The sequence below is a fragment of the Leptosomus discolor genome, chromosome 18 (genome assembly GCF_034619465.1).
Source record: "Leptosomus discolor isolate bLepDis1 chromosome 18, bLepDis1.hap2, whole genome shotgun sequence".
In the NCBI taxonomy this organism is placed as follows: domain Eukaryota; kingdom Metazoa; phylum Chordata; class Aves; order Leptosomiformes; family Leptosomidae; genus Leptosomus; species Leptosomus discolor.
Genome location: NC_141408.1, coordinates 15,608,501 through 15,623,160, shown reverse-complemented (window position 1 = coordinate 15,623,160; position 14,660 = coordinate 15,608,501). Strand labels below are relative to the sequence as shown.

At 43.9% G+C, this 14,660-nt stretch overlaps 1 protein-coding gene across 1 annotated transcript; it reads left to right on the top strand.

The window, feature by feature from the left end:
* Nucleotides 1-5,394: 5,394 nt before the first annotated feature.
* XAF1 (XIAP associated factor 1) lies at nt 5,395-14,398 on the top strand. Its single transcript, XM_009953596.2, has 8 exons — nt 5,395-5,456; nt 8,178-8,313; nt 9,354-9,410; nt 10,188-10,440; nt 11,236-11,303; nt 11,555-11,905; nt 12,399-12,467; nt 14,273-14,398. The coding sequence occupies exons 1-7, from the start codon at nt 5,425-5,427 to the stop codon at nt 12,438-12,440; spliced, it is 939 nt and encodes a 312-aa protein (XP_009951898.2). The 5' UTR covers nt 5,395-5,424; the 3' UTR covers nt 12,441-12,467; nt 14,273-14,398.
* The last annotated feature ends 262 nt before the right edge of the window (nt 14,399-14,660 follow it).

Sequence of the window (14,660 nt, the reverse complement as noted above, 5' to 3'; positions counted from 1 at the left end):
GCCATGAACCTTTATATGGATAAATATTGATACCTTTAGATGGACTAATCCTGTGAAAGGAGACTTGCTTGCTGTACCTAGGAATGAGATCAGGGACTCCTGTGGGCAATTCAATTAGCCAGTCTGTGCCTCAGTGTCCCTTTTTGTGAAATACAGGGAAGGGAATCAATATCTCCTTATTGTGCAGAATATTGCAAACTTGCCTTCAGTGTGCCATGCAAAGTACATTCTATGATATGGAACAAAACAAAAAAAGGATTCATAGAAAAGAACAAGTGTCTGAGTAACAGGAAATCAGATTGAAAGATAGTGGAGTACCCTCTTCTGCTGTTCATATAGCAGCTGTCGAGCAGAAGGGTATACTTTTGGATGGAGAAGGGGAGGAATGTGAGAAACACAATGTTCCCTAGGGTGCTTAGGAACAGCTGACTTGGGACAGGGATGAGAAGACGGTGCAGGCCTTTCAAGAGGTTATAGCACAGAAGGGAAGGAGCAAAGGAGGAAAACAGGGAGGTGTCAATCAAGTACCTGGCCCTTAGAGATAAATACCCACTTCCCACTTCTTCCAGTGGAACTGGCTGGTCAATACCTGTTGAATTAAAGAGGGAGATCTAGAAACAGCATTGGTTCCAGATTTGAAAGAAAGCATGTCTAAATCTTTGTCTGAGCATGTTTTCATCTGAGACCCAGGTCCCAAACTAAGCAACTGTCATCTTTTCATGAACCAAGACCAGCACCGATAAACTGAGTTTAGAAACCTAAATTTAAGGGCATTGCCAGCACTTTGACTAAAGCAAAAGCTGGGAAAAATCTTAAGTGTGACCATGGAAATGAGCAACTTCTCTTTCTTTACTTTTTTTTGCAAAAGTAGGCTCCTTTTCTAGAGGTTTGCTTTAGGAGGAGAGCAAGTCAGTTTGTTGGAGTGTGTGTGAAATACTTGTTCATGAAGAATGTCTGTGCTGACTCTGCTGAGAAGAAATCGAATTAGTGCCAACTATGGTTCCTGTGGAAGTCTGCTAGGAATTCAGCTGAAAAGAAGCAAAGCAGCTGGCTGTTGCAGAGCACTGAGGACAAAGTCCTGCACTGAACTGGACCTGTAATCTTGAAAGGTAAATTCTGACCTCGTGGCCCCCTTGCTCAAGCCATCCTGCCACTGCACAGTTCATATTTAAGATATCTCCATCACTATTTTATAAACCGTTGGAGGTTTACATGTGTCAATTCATGCTCTACTGGAAAGACCAGGAGGCCGAGAAGTTGACTGAGTCCAGTCCACATATTCACGTATCATTGCAAGCAGCAACAACATGGGCAAGAAGAATACTGAGTGAGGATAAGAGAGAAGACGCCTACATTCAGATAAGGAGGTGGAAATGCTGTGCAATGCATAGCCAAGATGCAGGAAGGGGAGAGCGTGACTGGATGAAATGGGGGAAGAGAGCAGTTTACAATGCAGGCCAAGGCTCAGCACTGCTCTCTAAGGGATCAGCACGCACCAACAGAGAAGCCCAGAGGACCATGTTCGATTTGGCAAGTCTTCCAGCTGTTCCCTGTCTCCCTCAGTCTCTACTTACAGCTCAGATAGATTTGGCACTGGCTGGATACGAGAGTGCTACAGGAATGGCAGCTCTTTCATGTAATTTGCCCATGAGCTTCCTCTTCACTGTGCCAAGGAGAAGGCAGACAAAGCTCTGGCTGCTCGCTTTACAGAACTAGTCTGACAGCCAGGCAAAAGGAAGCTGCAGAGAGCCCATCCTGCTTGCAAAAGCTCCAGCAGGAGGAGTTTTAGATGACTCAAAGAGAGCATTCAAACAAAAACCTCCCACAGCCTGAAATTCAGCTCATGCTAATTGAGCACTAACTGCAGGCCTTCAAGAAAAAAGAATCCTTTCCTCCAGTCAGTACTGCTCTGAATGTAGCAGAGACCAGAGCAGTATTTACAAATATGTATGTGAGATGTGTGGTTTCATGGTCTTTTAACTACTGCTTGAAAGACAGTAGGCAAAGTTAGCTTTTGGTTGCAGACAGCATTTAGAAGCGGGAGATTGTAGCTGCCTTTGGGCTAAATTTTGATACCCTAACATTGAATAATATGCTGCTTTGGTTCTTCTTTGTAGTAACTTTCAAATCCGTTTACAAAGGAACTCAAATCTTTGTGTTACAAAGAGACTTAGCCACGCGTGGTGACGTGAAGTGGAACTAGGAGCTGAATCAGGTCTCTTGTACCTGAATTCCTTTCCCTGGTTACTAGACACCACTGCTCCCATTTGCTGCTGTCCTACCCTAATAAACACAGGTTTTTTAAAGCGTATCAAGAGCCAAGGGTGTGATGCAGTAAAAGAGCCAAGCCCACCTCACTGCCACTGACCTGCCCCGGCTTTCTTGCTGTGTCTCAGCTGGCAGCTCTGGGGCTCATTGGAGTTTAACTTGACAAACAAAGCAGAACATTTTTCTTCTGAGTTAGTGAGCTGAGTATGTTCAGTGAAGTGTTCAGTGAGCGCTACAGCCAGCTCAAGAGACTGGGCCACTTATGGCTGGGAACAGTAACAGCTGGGACAGGAACAGCCACACTTTTCAAGATAGCAAATTCATAGATGAGCTTAACGGCATTGTCAAACCACACAGAGTCTTGCAATCTTCCCTTTTGTACTTCAGATACCAGATTCAATGATGTGAGCCACTGTAAAGAGTTCCACTCAGAAGTGGGACACTGCTGAAGACTAGTTAACAAAGGCTGACCTGCATTGTTTGGGTTAGTGGAAAGGGACTAGAAATCAAGTCCTCTTGGAAGGTAGGAATTCCAGGGTCATCAGTCCAGGTGGAAAAATTGGAAAAGAAGAGATTTTAATATAGTTAGGTCGTTCCCAAGAAGCTGCTTTTCTGATACTCACTACAAGCCAATCATCCCAGTTACTCCTGTTATTGCTGCATAGGAATTGTCTGTGGCAAGGAGGCTTCACAGGTACCAGTTGATTAATTTAATTACAGATACACATATTTTCCACCTCAAATGCTGTCTGAGCATGCAGTACAGTTTTGCCTGTTTTGAAGCAGTCCATTTGACCTAGATAACTGCAATTCCTTCTGAAGACAAAAACTTTCCTCACATTCTTTTTAAAGTTCTTTCATGTTGCAGGCTCCATGCAACACCCAGAGGTACAAAAGATTTTAACAAAATTATATTACACAAGGACTGTAAGACCTATCATACTTGACACTGAGAAACAAAACTGGAAACAACTGACCCTGAGACATTCTAGGACTTAGCAGAAAAAGAAGTGTTTTTTTACCCAGGCTTTTGAAAATTATATTTTAAAAACAACCAGCTCAGAACTTACCTCTGTGTGATGCTCGACTTAAAAAGATGCCTAGAAGAGCTCCTGTACAATAATTTTATGCACTGGAAGGTTTACACAGAATTTGAATGGAAAGAGTTATTACTGGCATTCAGAGAAAATCACTGTTTCATTACTTTCCGTTTTCCCTCCAATCAGTACTTCTCAGCCACTGCCAGTCCACTGTGCTGCTTTAGGAGTATCTTTCAACTAAGTTCCCAGTGGAGCATCTGATATTTTTCCAAGAAAAGCTTTTGAGACTCTGAACGAACAGTCCTTTCAGTACAATCCCTGTGCCCAACAACTTTCTACATAAAAGCGCTCATTATGAATTTTGAGTCAGTGGGGTTTTCTCAGTCAGTGTTTGCTGCTGATCAGCCTTTCTTGACCTAGAATTACTATTTCCCGTATAGTTTGCATGAAGCCCTAAAGCACATTCAAATGCTGTGCAGGGTAACGGCTACAAAAGAAAAAAAAAACCAAAAGAAAATAATGTTAAAAAATTTGATTCAGAATTGGCAACTCTGTAACCTCTCCCTTAGCTGCCATCTCATTAACATATTTGTTCAAAAGCCTTTTCTCTGCTTCATTACATAATTTGTGTTACAAAATTCAGATAAACACTCATTATTCCCAGGTCTAAATAATGGCTTATTTGGCTTCCTTTTTCTTCTTCTCCTTTTATCCTTCCCAGAGAAAAATGGGGGACAGAAGGGGCTTGTTTAGATGGGAAATGAACCACACCGATTTCCGAGTAACATCTGGGACATCTGTTGTGTATGGCATTACAACGCATTATGCAAATACCAGTGAACAATTCTTCCCAATACCTCTGCAAAATAGAAGAATTAACATTGTTGTCCCTGTTCTGCGGACTGAGAAGGTCAGTTCATATTCTCTGCATCTCCCCTGTATCTCATTGTTCTACATCGGGCAGGGTCTACGACCCCGGCCCAACTCACAGCCCAGGTGCTGGGCGGGAAGGGCGATGGGGTCCAAGGGCTCCCCACAGACATTGCCACTCCAGGCGTGGAGGGGAGATGGTGGCCCAGCCTTCTGCCTCCCTCCTCGGGGAGCTGTGGGCTCACTCGGCTCCTTGGTGGGCACCTGCCGTGGGTGGGAGAGTGGTGATGCGCCTGGGTGTTGGGGGGTAGAGGCGGGCTGTGTCAGCCAGGGAGGTTCCTCACCAGAGGTGTTCCTCTGGCCCCGACTGCTTCAGGCAGCTCCAGGCACCAAGTCTGCCTGCTGCATAAACCAGCTACTGTAAATTAAACTTATTTGGGAAAGAAGGAAACTGACACCCTGTAGTTCCTCATTGTGGTTTAATCCTAGCTGCTTGCTCACTCCTTCCCCCTCCCAGGGGGATGGGGAGGAGAATCAGGGGAAAAAAGTAAAATTCATGGGTTGAGATAAGAACAGTTTAATAATGGAAATATAATAATAATAGTGATGATGATGATGATGAAAAGGGAGAGAACAAAAAGAGAGAGAAATAAAACCCAGGAGAGGCAAGTGATGCCCAGTACGATTGCTCACCACCCACTGACTGATGCACAGCCAGTCCCTGAGCAGCGATCGCACGCCTCCCCCCCCCCCGGCCAACACCCCCAGTCTATGTACTGAGCATCATGTCCTGTGGTACGGAGTATCCCTTTGGCTAGTTCGGGTCAGCTGTCCTGGCTGTGCTTCCTCCCGGCTTTTTGTGCACCCCCTTGCTGCCAGAGCATGGGAAACTGAAAAGTCCTTCACTTAGGATAAGCACTACTTAGCAACAACTAAAACATCAGTGCATTATCAACTTTATTCTCCTGCTAAATCCAAAACACAGTACTGTACCAGCCACTAGATGAAAATTAACTCTATCCCAGCCAAAACTAGGACATTTCTCTACGAACTAGCAAACTAATCTGTATGTGGAACTTGCACTAAACATAATACATGTCCGGCAATGCTGCTGTTTCTCCTTTAAAGGATTTTTGGCTAAGCAGCTGTTTGGGGTGGAGTTATTGCAAGAGAGGGTTTCAGTTTCGTTTTTTTTTCCTCTCTCCTCTTAGAAGAAACGATATCCCGCAGAACAAAAAGAAAAATAATGACAGAAGAGACCACATTCTGCAAAAATTGGTAAGAGATCTTTCTCCCTCTCCACCCCTACAAAGTGTCAGGATTTTCTAGGATTTTCCTTAATGTTATCTAGGTCTCCTGTAACAGGGGCAGAAGAGGAAGAACTACACGACAGGAGGGGTGTACGCTAGCCATTGAGTAGTAAATGGAAATATTTTGTACTATTTTCCTATTTCCAGGTTGCTGCTTTCTTGCTACTTTGCTGTGGAGAGGTTTCTTCCACTGCCCTCTCCCATGCTGCATGTTCTCTTTTTACATAATACCACTGTGGGTAATTTTGCAGTATCTGGCAGAGGGGTCAGTGCATGGACCACACCAAATCCAGCAGCTGCCTCAGTTTTCCCCCATGGCTGATGTTTCTTTCTGTTGCTATATTTGCAGTTAAGTGATAAAATATTAATTTTTCAGGGTAATTGGCCATCTTTCATAGAATAGAAGGCTGAAAGTGGCCATGAGGATGGCGTAGCTTGGTGTGTCTCAACTAGTAACTAGGCCACTGGGAAAATTATAGGAACAAAGACTATGAAGTACTGCAATTGAAAAAAAAAAAAAAAAGAAGAGTGAAACTTAGAAAGGTTAAACATGAGCACAGCCTTAATTTTACTTGGTCACAAAGGAAAACTGATGCTTAGTCTTGCACAAAGAAAGCCTGTGCATTATATTCCAAAAGGTTGTAGAGGATGCTTCGAATGAAGCAGTTGCTGCACACTGATCAGACTCCTTGGCAGACCTACTTTGCCTAAAACTTCTGGTAGATGCCTCTAACTAATTCTTAATAACTCTGGTTACAGAGATGACACATTCCCACAGGAAATCCATTCTATTGCTTATCCATCATGATCATGACAAGCTTCTCCTCATGTCTAAAGCAGATTTCCTTCAGGCAACTTACCTTCTCTAAGAAAATTAGAAGAGTTCACTGCCCTAAGGCTTTTTTGCTGTGGCTGCTCTGTCTTGGGGCTGGGCTGTTCATGATTTACGTGGCCTCATCCTGGCCATTCCCTCCACGTTGAGTGACCAGCAAATATGTTGGGCAGACTGATTCTGTGGCCCAGACATGATGTCAGAGTTTGGAACAAAGACTAGTGCGGAAAGCCCAAATGGCGTCAGGTTTTCTGCCTCACACACGTCCTTGAAGTATCAAAGCTGGAAATGTGTGTGTCCTTTCAGGCAATCTTTGTACTCTTGTGGGCCAGAAAGGTTGCATGGCTTACCTCCAGCTGCCATGTCCTAAGGACCGTCACTCCCTTGTGTCAGGCATCAGTACCTCCTGCCGCAGGGTCCTGGGCCCACCGCAGTAAAGGCTTTGAAATGACAGGGGTACCCCTCACCTCCTGTTGCCTGGCACGCTAATGTCTCTGAACCTGAAGTGAGGGCAGTGAGGCAGACATCCTAAGATGGGTCCCATGGGATCAGGGTCCCAGGCCCTGCTGGCAGAGGATGTCAGAAAATCAGCTGTTGTGCACCTTGGTCATCCCGAAGCTGTTTCAAGGGGAGCAGTGGAAGTTTTACACTGCTCAAGGTTTGCAGCTAGAAGCTTCTTCAGGAGGTCTTATCCGAGCCCTGTTGACTTGTATCTCAATTCTTGTCACTGATGTTGTGAACACACCAGTTATTAAAATAAAATAAGTGATTTCCCAGGTAAGCTTAAGTGGCTCTTCCTGAACCCACTGAGTGTGGTGACATCTGTCTGTCTCAGCTCAGAGGCAGCCTTCATCTGAGCAGAGCAGCTGCTTGGCTGGGCTGGGCTACCTCAAATTGGTCTGCTGGGAGCCAAAGAGCTGTAAATTTTGTGATGCCTTAGATGACACTCAGAACAGGGGCCCTTCTTTTCTTCCCACATCTGTAAGCAATGTAAACAACAGCTGCAGCTTTTCCCGAAACAATTGGACAATTGGACAAATAAACCAGGAGCCTCCAGCAACTGCGCGGTCCCTTTCAGAAGTATTCCTGGTAATATGGCAGAACAGAATGAGTAACAATCCAGTCTCTAAATGTCTCATTAAGATGAATCAGAAAAACAAATACTTATTTCTAGTTTTTAGGTTTGAACTAGTTGAATTGTAACCAGTTGTACTGACTCTGGCTGGGATGGAGTTAATTTTCTTCATAGCAGCCCCTAGGGTGCTGTGTTTGTATTTGTGGCCAAAACAGTATTGATAACACACCAGTGTTTTGGCTTTTGCTGACCAGTGCTTGCATAGTGTGCATAGTGTGCAAGTTTTCTCCTTTTCCCCACTCTGCCCACCCACTGGGGGTGAGGGAGAGCTTGGGAGGGGACACAGCCAGGACAGCTGACCTAAACTGTCCTAAACTGTCCAAAGAGATATTCTGTACTGTATGACTTCATGGTCAGGAATAAAAACTGCATTAGAGGAAGAAGAATAGGGTTGAGTTTGTTGGAGTTTTTTTTGCTTCCAGGGTGGCTATTGTTCAAAGGCTGGTTGGGCATAAGCAGCATCATGTGGGAGGTGGTGAGTGATGTCATTTACTTCACTGGTTTTTTCCTCCGCCTCTTTCCTTCAAGTATTAAACTGTCTTTATCTCAACCTACGAATTTTCTCACTTCTGTTCTTACTATTTCCCCCCATGCTGTCCCACTGTGCGTGTGGTGGGGTGGTGGTGAGTGAGCAGCTGTGTGGATGTGTGGCTGCTGGCCAGGGTCAACCCACCACACCAGTTCATTTACTCTTCTCTCTTTCCCATTCATGCACTCGGTAGTAAACGAGATGTGTCTGCTGCCAATTTCCCCCTCCATGAGGCCCACTGCTTGCGGTTTCTCACTCTCTGCCCAGAATGTGATGAACCAGTTGCCCAAAAGGATATGCAAGACCATCAAACAGAAGCACACAAGCAGGTGAGGAATGCTCCACGTTCTTCAGGGCTTTCTTGCAAACAGCAAAAAGCTCTGCCAACCCTAAAGTAGTATATTCATGGTACTGTACTCTATATTAACTAGATTTGAATTTCTGTAATTGTTTGGCCAGAAAATCTGTAAGGATCTGATATAATCCTTCAGGCCTGGTTACAGCAGCTTTTGATTTTATGCACAGTCAGCTTAAGAGAATAAAGCTTCCACTGTGGTATCTCAGTTTCCTCAGCAATACAAATTACAGGTTGGGTATGGATACATGCTCCTAGTGCTTGTGAATTATCCAGGGCATGCAAGTTACATGATTTGATTAGAGAAAGACAGACAGTACCTGACCTGACATAAACCTTGGTTGTGCAAAGCTATGACATCAATGCACCCAACCCAAGCTATTCTGTGATTCACTTTTTTAGCAAAAATGAACTGGCAGAGTAAATTGATCAGCTCTTCATATAGCAAGGCAATAGCATTTTTAGTATAGCATTAAGAACCCTGTAGCTAGAGGTACTATGTCGGAGCATGGATACACAGACAAGGCTTTTTATTCTGTCTTACTAGTGTTATTGTCTTAGCAATTCCATTTATTTCAGTTACTTAACAGAACACATGAGCAGCTCTTGTGGCAAACCTATAGAGAACTAGCATACTTCCTATGTTTTCAGAGGGGCTATTATAATTTAGACTAGCTGAATCTCAGACTTACACTTTTAAGTTAAACCTCAGTCAAAATTTTGAATAAACACTCTATTTCACATCAGACTTTGCATTTCACATTGGCACCTTTGAGAACTGGATCCTTGCACAGGATGACAGCTTGCTGCAGAACCATCAGACATCTGTTTTCCTCAAAATCTCATCAACACAGCTCAGGCCTGACAGAGAAACAAAAATTCACCAACAGCTTGTTGATGATTGGGATGAAAACGACAGGAAGATTATCTCAGCAGCTTGAAGTTGTATTGATATATGAAAGCACTAACCACCCTCCTATGCTCCCGATTAACTGCTGTATGTTTTGCTTGCAGGTCAGATGTAATCTTTGTCACCAAAGCATGCAGCAATACCAGTTGGAGCATCATGGGGTAAGTATGGAGTGCAGCTTCTAGGCTGACCCCTTTGAGCAGCCACCAAGAGCCATGCTAATGAGTTCAACAGCAAAAACATGTAAATCCCTGACTCCTGTCCTGGAACATGAAGAAACTTAAACCTCTCAACAGTTGCAGTGTTTTGGCATACTGTTTCCCCCTTATAAATAAGTATATCCTATGGTGGTTGCCCATCCAGTTTTGAGGAGACAGTCTGTTCCAAGAGGTAATCTTACTTTCTCATCCTTGGCACCTCAAGATGATGTTCTTTGAGGGCTTCTCAAAGACATTTCCGTCCTGCCCCCACACTCATATTACCTGCTTTTCCAAAGGAGTGGTTATACAAAGCAAGAATCAAGGAAGCAGCTAAGGGGGAGATACACAAAAGAACTGGCAGGGGCTGGGAAGTGAGAGCAGCCTGTCCATGCCAGGTATAGTCTAACCATTTCAAGGGACCAAAGCAGTGAAGGCACAGCAGGCTTCCCTTGGTGGTGGTAGCTGAAGTATTGGAATTTTTAGGTGGACTTGTGCTCTGTTGCTAACCTGTACTGACACAGAACATCTTCACTGCTATTGATTCTCATTTTGCCTTATATTGCCTAAATCATCCTAAATTAAAGGTAGCCTAGATAGGTGAACTCCTAGTACAGCTAAGTCTGCATTTGGTTGCTTAGATACCCCTTAAGGAGGGCATTCTTAAACGGTCACTCATTGCTCTCACTCTCTTTTAGTATTGAAAAAAAAATTGCAATAATTTCCTCTATTCATGTGCAGACCAAGGAATGCCACAAACGAGCAATGAAGTGCAATATCTGTGAGCTTGAAATGCCCTTCAACAAGCTGGAGGAACACCTGAACGCCTGTGCCAGCCGAACAGAGTGGTGTTGGGAGTGTAACAAATACATCATGTACAAAGACCAGAACAAACATAAAGCTATTTGTCAGAACAATGGTCTGTCCTATCATAAGGATGTGAACTTTCAAAGCAGTGAAGCATCCACTAGTGCAACGTTTATTGGCCCCACTGGTAAGCGAAATTCCTCATTGTCATGGACGAGGTCAACTCTGTTAAATCTCAATGAAAATTATCCTGCCTTCTCTACAATTCTCAGTAATCCAGGCTGGAGGGGATTGTTGTTTAACGAAACACAGTGGAAGGGCCAAGTGTTGCTTTCTATTATGCTGGTTATTGTAAAGCCAGAGTGGTTCCACCGACTGGTGGCTCATTGGCCATGTTCTTTTATGTCCTTGTATTCTGGAAGTGAAATTCCTTCTCTCAGAAAGTCAGTGGGACTTCTTCCTCTTTCTGTTTGTTGCACAGGAGAAAATATGATGTAGAATTTCCTCCTACTTCATATATAAAGCCAGTGATGCATACCTGGATTTCTTGAAGTTGAGAACAGCTTTATTAGGCTTAAGGTATTGGACAGAGCATGCCAAGACAAAAAATTAATGAATCCTGTCAATGATTCTTTTCAGCAGAAAAGAACAGGTATCAGTAGGTGCAGTGGCTGGCAAAATAAACTATAAAGAGCAAAAAACCCTAGCAACAGAATTAGTTATGCCAGAGTAGGAGCAAAACATCTTGAGCCACAACACATGGGGCTGGAGTGGAATTTCAAATATCCTTAAGTTTGTGAGAAGACATGGTGGACTGGTTTTGAGTGGTGCCAAAAGCAAAACGTAGTCACACCTCTAATTCCTTCTTGGGCAGTGGAATCAGTATTCTGTGTTTCTGTAGAACCAGTGACCATAAGCGGATCTGAGCAGCCTGTCTAGATGACCAGTGGCAGTTTCTCTCATTTTTTTTTTCCTTTTGAAGGTACTGGTGGCAATCTTTGTCAGAAGTGCCATAAGTCATTCCCAGATGACCAGTATGCCCAACATCTGGTAAGCACATTTGAAACTGAACAAAAGAATGGTTTGTGGCTTAACTTCCAGCCGGGTTATTTCTCTGAAAAGCTGTATATTTGGTAAGAAAGGGCAGTGTGTCTTGGCTGTTCAGACTGTAGTTTCATGATACAATGTATGCAGCTGAAGCATCACCGAGAGGTGGTGTCCACTGTCCCTCCCCGTGACTCATGTCTGTCGCAAATCACAATGCTCATCTTCACCTCATTATGCATGTTCTCTTTTAACAGAATAAATGCAGTGAAGCCAATAATCTGACAAAAGTTCTTGCTGGCCAGTCAACTTCAAAACTCAGCAGTGATCCACCACAGTCTTCTTCCTCCCTGTCTCCCTCTTCCTCCTCCAAGAATGCAATGGCATGGAAGGATGTCCGTCCCAAAATAAAAGAAAGGGACCAGCCACTGGCCTCCAAAACATTGCTTAAGCTCTCAAAGAACAAAAAGCTTGTCTTTCCCTCTCCCACAAGAGGTGGACTTTCCACATCACCTCAAGCTCTTACAGACATCCAGTCTTTTGACACACTGGTGACCTGTGCCCATTGCAACATTCTTCTGCCATTTCCAACCCTTCAGAAACACGAGGTGAGAAGAGATGCATTAGACTCGGGCTCCTACATGCAAAGGGCCATGCCTCCAGAGTCACTACTTATCTTCACACTGTCTGGGGTCCCAGTGCTCATTTCTGGATTGCATAGCTTCTTGACATGTTGGCTGTAGGTACACTGTCCCTGTAAAATGTGGAATTTGTTCATTCCATTGACTATGCTCACATCTACACAAACAAGATCCATTGCCTATAGTCTTGCTTGAAATTTAGGAAAATAATAACTGTGACTCAAGTCATTAATTTTAAGCTGAAATCCTGGAAAGTCTTCAGCAACTGTCCTTATTTGCTGAAGGCTGATACTGTTCCTGCTAAGCAAATAGTATGATTATATCTCAGCTGCATCAGACATGGAGCTCTAGGTACATTCCTTTCTAACAAAGGGGCCCAGTTCCCTCGCTACTGAATATGATTGCATGTTGAATATAATGCTAAATTCTCCTCTGATACAACTGTTACTTATTTTTCTAGATCAAATGTCTACATTTGACATCTTTCAAAATGCTAGGATGAAACAAAAATCAAGCCATGGAGAAAAAGGTACTGCAGAATTTCAGAAATTTAGAGTAGAATTCGTCATTTGATGACACAAAACTGGGAGGAGTGGCTGACACCCCAGCAGGCTGTGCTGCCGTTCAGAGAGACCTGGATGGGCTGGAGAGCTGGGCGGGGAGAAATTTAATGAAATACACAAGGGCAAGTGTAGAGTCTTGCATCTGGGAAACAACAACCCCATGTACCAGTACAGGCTGGGGACTGACCTGCTGGAGAGTAGCGTAAGGGAAAGGGACCTGGGGGTCCTGGTGGGCAGCAGGATGACCGGAGCCAGCAAAGTGCCCTCGTGGCCAAGAAGGCCGATGACATCCTGGGGTGTATTGGAAGGGCTGTGGTCAGTAGGTCGAGAGAGGTTCTCCTCCCGCTCTCCTCTGCCCTGGTGAGACCCCTTCTGGAATAGTGTGTCCAGTTCTGGGCCCCTCAGTTCAAGAAGGACTGGGAACTGCTGGGAAGAGCCCAGTGCAGAGCCACAAAGATGATTAAGGGGGTGGAACATCTCCCTTATGATGAAAGGCTGAGGGGGCTGGATCTGTGTAGCTTGGAGGAGACTGAGGGGTGATCTCATTAATGTTTATAAATACGTAAAGGGTGAGCGTCAGGAGGATGGAGCCGGGCTCTTCTCGGTGATGGCCAGTGATAGGACAAGGGGCAATGGGTGCAAGCTGGAGCACAGGAGGTTCCACATTAACATAAGGAAAAACTTTTTCACTGTGAGGGTGACAGAGCACTGGAACAGGCTGCCCAGAGAGGCTGTGGAGTCTCCTTCTCTGGAGACATTCAAAACCTGCCTGGACACGTTCCTGTGTGATCTAGTCTAGGTGGTCCTGCTCTGGTAGGGGGGTTGGACTAGATGATCTTTCGAGGTCCCTTCCAACTCCTAACATTCTGTGATTCAGGAGTATTCTATATTGGGTTAATAGGAACAATGGGATATTTTGCAGAGGAAGTGCATCTATAGAAAAGTTAATACTCAGAATATCACAAAGCTCTTTAGATTCCAACACACAGTGAAGCTCCCATGAGGTTGCATTAAGCAAGCATTGCTTCAGAGCCTGTATGCTTTCACTCTCTTGACTCGGACTAACACGTGTTGCACCTCTTAAATTATGCTACTGTGAACAGTGCAGTACCTTCCCTACTGTAAGCAGAGATCAGCACAAAAGATTTCAAGAGAACGAATGTTCTGTCGCAGGTCTGTCTGCTCCAACACTGAATGCAGAGTAAAAGAATAGTTTCAGAAGACAAGAAGTAAAATTATTTTTTCTCCATAGTAAAAATTGCATATTCAGTAGAAGCATTGATATAATTATGCCAGACAATACCTCCAGTTGAGCTTGCACTGATCCATAGCCAGTAAGTAAGTCTCTTTCCTCACCCTGTCCCAGACAGGCTGAGAATCGTAACTCCCCTCTTTGCTAACATCCCCCTCTGCTTTTCAGTTCCTAAGCAGTATGGTTTCCTCTCAGTCCAATCAATTAAGTGAAACTGAAAGCAGTTGTTCTCAATCTGTCCTTTTTCTACTTGGTTTGGTAAATGAGGTATTACTTCTCCTTGTAAAACTTTCCTCTCCTGGTAAATTAAAGAGGGAAAGCACCAAAGTGAGAAATAGGGGGTTTGTCTAGTTTTGAATTACAGGATTCTAGTCTTGAAATAAAAGTAAATACATGGTAATTACATGGATTATTTGACTTGCCTTGTGGGTTTTTTATATTGTTCAACTGAGTGATGACATAGGAAGGCTGTAAAACTGAAACTTTAAAAACGGTCATAAACTGGTCTTTGTTTTACAGAAGACTCTTTCTACAGCGCTCATGATTAAGTCTGGAAATAGAGACATGTCTTCAGATTGAAGCTTCAGCTCAGCTTTAGCAAAAGGCACTGAAGTGCAATAGCTTTATTGACAAATAAAAGCAACTTGCTACTGTGGTCCAAGAACAAAGAGTGACTCAGATTTTTATTCCTTATCAAGAGAGGCATTTAAAAGGTTTCACCAGAAAACTGTAGAAGTGATGGGGGTCTCAACAGCTGTTGTCATTTCAGATATTTCAGTGTAAGCTTACCTTAGGAATGTACTTTTTCAACCTGCTTCAGCAGGGAGAGCAACTTACTTAAAATTGTTTGTCCCAGGGGAGAGAAGGAAATAAGGAATTCAGAATCCCTTGTCATGTTGAGTGCCAC

What these genes read in the sequence shown, in the direction of transcription:
- XAF1 (XM_009953596.2), top strand. Translation starts at nt 5,425, where the DNA reads ATGACAGAAGAGACCACATTCTGCAAAAATTG. An exon ending in ACCAGTATGCCCAACATCTG is followed by an intron (nt 11,304 to 11,554) that starts GTAAGCACATTT and finishes CTCTTTTAACAG; the next exon opens with AATAAATGCAGTGAAGCCAA. An exon ending in CAACCCTTCAGAAACACGAG is followed by an intron (nt 11,906 to 12,398) that starts GTGAGAAGAGAT and finishes TTATTTTTCTAG; the next exon opens with ATCAAATGTCTACATTTGAC.